Raw genomic sequence first — 6,904 nt, forward strand, 5'->3', positions numbered from 1 at the left:
CGTTAGACATAACTATCTCACTCAATAGAAGGCTAATAGACCGTAATAACAACAAATTAAGGGGAAAAGCTATTATTTCTGTTATTTCTGCCACATTGTACGATGACCTAGAGGTCAAATAAGCAATTTTGTAATGTAGCTATGCGTGTGACATCATATGAGTGACGTCAAAAGTCATAATCTGTTAGTATACGTTTATGATTTTGCTTTAATCGGTCATCATAATCTGTCAATAGAAACAGTGGTTGCAGGATAAATATATATACACATACATACATATATATATATTTGAAGTGAAGACACTCTATATTATAATATTGTTCATAATATACTAAAACGCAAAAGAAACGCAGGTCCTGAAAATGCGAAAGATTTGCACTTTGTAAAGCAGTATCTTTGGTGGAATTGAACCTCAACTGTGTTAAAGGACATGGCACACACCCACACCGCAGTCCCACCTGCGTGTCAATTTCATTACCTGTGTGACGTCACGAATTCTCAAAACACGTTGTTTGCACGTGCTGGATCATCCGTATCATGAATCCAGTGCAAACACACTCATTGAAATGCTTATAAAGCCTACACACCTGGATTTAATCGCATAAATTCAATTTGAGTAGTGACAGACAACAGAATCACATTTTAAAAATGCCGCGACTGACGCAACTCCAGCGAGGGATGGCCATCGGGATGTTGCAAGCCGGACAGACCCGTACTGCTGTAGCCAGACAATTGGGATGTCATGTTTCGACAATCGCACGCCTTTCTCAACGTCACCAAATCACTGGATCTGTGAACGATCGACCACGCACCGGCCGCCCGAGGGTGACAACCGCAGCCCTAGACCGGTACATCCGGGTGACCCACCTTAGGAATCGGATGCTGCCAGCAGCTAACACCGCTCACCAGGTGCGTGGTCCACGTGGTCCAGTGTCCGCCGATACCGTCCGACGCCGTCTGAGGGCAGCAGGACTCCGTAACCGCCGTCCTTATGTGGGACCAATATTGACCCCTCGGCACCGCCAACAACGTCAACAGTGGGCGCAACAACATCAAAGATGGCGACGTGGCCAGTGGCAACAAGTTCTGTTTACTGATGAGAGCCGTTACAATCTTTCCAATGCTGATGGCCGAATCCGAGTATGGCGACGTCGACATGAACGTTACTCCGACTGCTGCGTTCTGCAGGCCGACCGATGGGGCGGGGGTAGTGTGATGGTGTGGGGTGGGTTCTCATTCAACCACAGAACACAACTTCATGTGTTCAGACAACGCGTTAATGCCGCCGTGTACCAAAATGACGTCATCAACAATCACGTCGTTCCCTTCTTTGCCGCTCACCCACGTGTGCGCTTGCTGCAGCAAGACAATGCCAGGCCGCACACTGCCAGGGCAACACAGGCGTTGCTGGCTCAGCACAACATCCCAACGTTGCCGTGGCCAGCCTTATCACCGGACATGGCGCCTATCGAACACGTCTGGGATGAAATCGGACGTCGCCTTCAGGCTCGCGGACAACCTCAGAATATGCAGGCGCTGGAGGCAGCATTGGTCCATGAATGGAACTCACTCCCTCAGGCATTCTTTCAACGGCTTGTCAACTCAATGAGGAGACGTTGCACTGCCTGTTTGAATGCCCAGGGTGGTCACACGCGATACTGACTTTGACAATGCTACAGGTCGTCTCTTTCACATTTTTAACATGGACCCCCACCCTACTTTATGACATGAAACAATAGCCAAAAAGGAATTCAATCAAAAATTTCCAACACCAATGTGTGCCGAATTGGTGTAGCTCCAAAATAAATGTTGAAATCTTCATTTCGTTTTGTTTTTTTAATATTTTATATCCAATTTAATGAGAACCTGCGTTTCTTTTGCGTTTTAGTATATATCGTTCTATAGACTGGCAAACTAGTAGAAATTCTGGTGGGCTAGGACATTTTTGTTGGTTCTGATCCAGCTGGCTAATGAAATATTTTTCATTTCTACACCCGTCTACTAAAGGCAACTCGTTTGATAATGCACTGCACCTCAAACAATTTCGAACCATTTTGTCTTGTCAAGTCCAATGACTTTCTTCACTGGTAGCTCTACTTTATAGCTTTGTTGCTGTCGAGGTTATCTAAGGCCATTGATCTCATAATCCATTGAATCTCCGACCATTTTGTCTTGTCAAGTAAAACAAATATCCTCTATGGGAACTCTACTTTATAGCTTTGTTGCTGTCAAGGCCATCTTTATATACTGCTAAAAGGTCCTACAATGATACTTACCTTCCAGAGAAGATACACTTGAGTCTCACTGTTTTTGCTAAAAGAGTTAAAATGATTTTCTCTGAATGCCACATTATTTCCACTGGCATATTTGCAGGAGCATCTGAAAAAATTGAAAAATTAATAAAATGTTTTAAATATTGTAGGTTTACATGAGAATTTCAAGCTACACTTTCTACATGTAGATAATGGCAAATTTGCAGGAGTATCTGAAAATTAAAAAATAAACAAAATGTTTTAATATTGCCAGTTTACACCAGAATATGAAGCTACACTTTGTATATGTAAATAATGGCAAATTTGCAGGAGTATCTGAAAAATTAAAAAATAAACAAAATGTTTTAATATTGCCAGTTTACACCAGAATATGAAGCTACACTTTGGATATGTAAATAATGGCAAATTTGCAGGAGTATCTGAAAAAAAAAAAAAATTAACAAACTGTTTCAATATTGCAGTTTACACCAGAATTTCACTTTCTGTATGTAGATAATCACTTTTACTATAAAAATATAGATGAATCTACTCATACTATGTAATGCATGTCTTTTTTAGTTTGGTTGATTTTTTGTGTGTTTAGAATGTAATGCATTTTGTTAAAAGACTAAAAAAGGAAAGAAGAAAAGACATTATATAGAGGAAAACAGGTTAATGATGTAGGTTATCAGTTTTATCCTGAGAAGGTAAGAATGGTAAATTCCAGGAGGCATGCTGAGCAAAATTCCTCATTCATCTTAAATAGGTCAAAGCCAACAAGCTACATTATTAACATGCTACTGTTATCATGCAACATAACAAGATAAATGGGGAAATAATTAATCTTTATTCCTAACTTTCAATATGCAAATTTTGCACTTTGTATAGCCAAACTAAATATACAATGTTTTACAGTATCATGTCATAAAAAAACAAACTAAACGAGGTCATCCTTTAAAAATAGTTAAAATTTATCATGAAAAAACAAGAAAGAAGGTTTTTTAAATCACAATTCATAAATAAAAGGTATATTTGTATCACTACCACTATATACAACTTTTATTCGTTTATTGTATTGAAATGAATGATAAAACTAACATGCAGTTGAACATTTTCGCCAGATGTAAACGAGTCATGTTACAAGTGATAATTCACTAGCAGCAAATTACTGTTATGATGTGCAGATATTTGGACTTTCTCAAACATAGAAGGAAGGAAGGAAATGTTTTATTTAATGACACACTCAACACATTATATGGTTATATGGCGTCGGACATACGGTTAAGGACCACACAGACCACAGTTGTGGTGCACTGGCTGGAGTGAGAAATAGCCCAATGGGCTCAATGATGGGAATCAATCCCAGACCGACCGCGCATCAAGCGAATGTTTTACCACTGGGCTACGTCTCGCCCCCAGACATAGAAGTACAATCTCAAGCTGCAAGGTAAACTTACTTCCAATAGGTTCAACCAGTTTGTCCTCGCCTTGGTTATAACTGCGCACTTTATCATTGTAGGCCATGCAGACATATTTCTGTCCATTTTGGGCGTCCTCTGGCTTCACGTTTGTGAAGTATAAATTTCCTGAAAAAAGAAGAAGAAAAAGTTAAAAGTTCGTTTTTGTTTAACGACACCATTAAAGCACACTGATTAATTAATCATCAGCTATTGGATGTCAAACATTTGGTATTTCTGACTCGTAGTCAGCAGAGGAAATCTGCGACATTTTTCTGAATGCAGCAAGGGATCTTTTATATGCACTTTCCCACAAACAGAAAAGCACATACCACGGCATGTTACCAGTTGTGGTGGACTGGTTGCAGAGCTTCTAAATTATGGTAGCCCCACTCCCATGGCTAGTGATAATCAATGTTGGGCTAGTAAATAACTACTGTTGCCATGCCTGACAGCTAGTGATTTTTTTGGGTCAAATGTTGCAGTTATGTATATTTTGTAAATATGCATGTCCTGCCGTTAGTGTTTTTAAAGCTCCATCTCCCTCATTAGGTAGCATATTTGATTATTACTTTATTTAGTAAAATTGTATTAACTTAAAGTAAAGTATGGCTAGTGAATCTTTAATCGTGGCTAGTAAATTTTTTAAATCACTGATCCCATGGCTAGTGGATTTTATAAAAATTTGAGAAGCACTGGGTTGGAACAAGAAAAGAGAACAAAAAGAGTTAAAAGTTGTAAATTAGAAAGAAAAAAGGCAATGTTAAAGTTGTATTTCTTCAAGTGATCCATGACCAGTGTATCAAGATCCCTTGCTGCTAATGGAAAAATGTGGCGAGTTTCCTCTGAAAACTACATGTTGAAATTACCAAATGTCTGACATCCAATAACTGATGATCACTGTGCTCTAGTGGTGTCAAACAAAACTAAAACATTTTTGTGACAGAGTTATGTCCCTTACCATGTATTTCAGTGGGTACTTTTTTTTTAAACCAACAATTACAAGATTTCTAAAAAGGCACAGGCACAAGCCACAAGCAACAAGCACACACCGGATGTACAGGCACACACCGGATGTACAGGCACAAGCAACAGGCACATACCTGTACATCCAGCTATTTAATTTTGAAACTAAAAACAAAGTTATAACTCAAATTTAAAAAGAAAAAAAAGAAGAAGAAAAAAAGACTGATGATGACAATATTGGTCAATAGAGAAATGTATATAATGTACAAACTGATAGCCAATTATCGGTTATCGTGTACATTGTGCTTTGGGTTAAATAAAATATACTACTTGTGTTGGACAGGTTAGGGTTGCTTGTTTTTCAAAATGAGGGGCGCAATGTAAATTTTATTTTTTATTATATATTTTTTAGGAAATTAAAAATCCTACATACCGAGCAAAAAACCCATAAAAACGAGGTTTCTTTTTTGCCATTAAAAAAACCCACAACCACAAATGGGTCTTTATCCTCGGGGAGAGCAGGGATGAAAATCAAGGATTTATTTTATGACTAATATAAGGGCCTAACAAGATACTGGTGAGGTACATAATACATATGTCAAAATTAGTTATGATACACAAAACACTGCCATCCCAAGTTGTACTTTGCATGCAAGGTTTGATAATGCTATAAGAATTGATAAAGGGAGATATGGCCCCAATAAAGATTTCCTTTAATGTGCAGTAATGTATGAAAAAAGTAGGTCATTGTGACCTAGTTATGGTCCGCAACAAACTATCATCCCAAGTTGTACTTGCATGCAAGGTTTCCTGATATTCTCCAGAAATGGACGGACAACGCCATGCCATAATACGACCAGTCGAATACTGGCGTTTAATCAGGGATAGCTCTGGGTGAGCAAAACAATTCGCCAAAATTGTCTTTTAAACTTCAAATATTGCAGAAATTGTCAGTTATTTTCTTTAAAAAATGTCAATTATTACATGAAATTATTTCGCCAAACTAAAATAAAATTTGCCAACTACTATTCAAAATTCGCAACTGGCGAATTTGGCGAGTGCCAGAGCTAGCTCTGTTAATAATAATAAAAAAAACCCCCACACCTTTATAGTCCATGGTGATGCGGTCATTGAGAGTGACCGAGTTGAATCCGTCATCGGAATCGTCCTCATCCACATCATCGTCCGACTTCATTGCATTCAGCACCCAGCTCAACTTGGCGGGCGGGTAACTCTCGGGCGGTTCGCACACCAGCTTTAACGAGTATCCTAGCAGTGGCTTCTTCTTCTCGGGCTCCACGACCGTTTTGAACGGGATCATGATGGCCTGCAGTACGTTACTCCTCACCGAGAGAGACGTGCCGTAATTGTTCACAGCCTTACACTGATACACCCCAGCATCGGTCTCCGTCGACGGGTTTATCACTAAACTTCCAACACCCGATTTTAATGTCATACGATTTACATTCTCTGGTAGAGTCAGGTTTAATTCTTTTCCATCTTTTAACCATATATACCTAGAAATAAAAAATAAAAAGCATGAAAAAGGCAATATTAAGGTGTGTAAACAATTTTGATACAAACGTCACTATAGCATACTGAATGAAATAAAATGATAAAATACATGTTTTACAAGCATATATATATACTCTTCATAAAAAGAAACGCAAAAGGGTACAAATGGGTTATAACTCCGATTTTATGTTTCCTACCGGTTCATGCTTTGTGAATATAAGGTCATTGCATGTCCCAAACACATTCCCACGGTTACATGCGATAAAACGCAGCTACTGTACAATAAAGTTCCAAAATGTGAATATTCGCAAAAACGCAGCCACGTGCAAACCATGTCACCACTGCACGTGCAACATGAACACCGACAGTATAAAAGTGCAGGGTGTTCGCTTGCCTGGCCTCTGTATCTGGCCGACAGTTGACAATCCAGGACATGCCACGTCTCAGTGAACCGCAGAGAAACAATGCCATCGGCCGACTAGACGCAGGCGAATCCAGAACGGCCGTTGCCAGGGCATTCCATGTGTCCCCAAGCACCATCTCCAGACTGTGGGACCGTTACCAGCAACATGGATCAACACGTGACCTCCCTAGATCCGGTCGACCACGTGTCACTACCCCCGGGCAGGACCGCTACATCCGGGTATGCCACCTTCGGGAACGATTGACTACTGCCACCTCCACAGCCGCAGCAATACCAGGTTTGCACAGGAT

At 39.8% G+C, this 6,904-nt stretch overlaps 1 protein-coding gene across 4 annotated transcripts in view; it reads right to left on the reverse strand.

The window, feature by feature from the left end:
- Positions 1–6,904, reverse strand: part of LOC121368409 (neuroglian-like) — a 156,724-nt gene that overhangs the window by 44,727 nt on the left and 105,093 nt on the right. For all 4 annotated transcript variants that reach the window (XM_041493121.1, XM_041493122.1, XM_041493120.1 and 1 more), the window contains 3 exons: positions 5,780–6,192; positions 3,710–3,838; positions 2,277–2,379 (listed from right to left, as the gene is read on the reverse strand). In XM_041493121.1, the coding sequence (XP_041349055.1) occupies positions 2,277–2,379; positions 3,710–3,838; positions 5,780–6,192 (645 nt within the window). The remainder of the gene's footprint in view (positions 1–2,276; positions 2,380–3,709; positions 3,839–5,779; positions 6,193–6,904) is intronic.

The sequence above is a fragment of the Gigantopelta aegis genome, chromosome 3, assembly GCF_016097555.1.
Source record: "Gigantopelta aegis isolate Gae_Host chromosome 3, Gae_host_genome, whole genome shotgun sequence".
Taxonomy (NCBI): domain Eukaryota; kingdom Metazoa; phylum Mollusca; class Gastropoda; order Neomphalida; family Peltospiridae; genus Gigantopelta; species Gigantopelta aegis.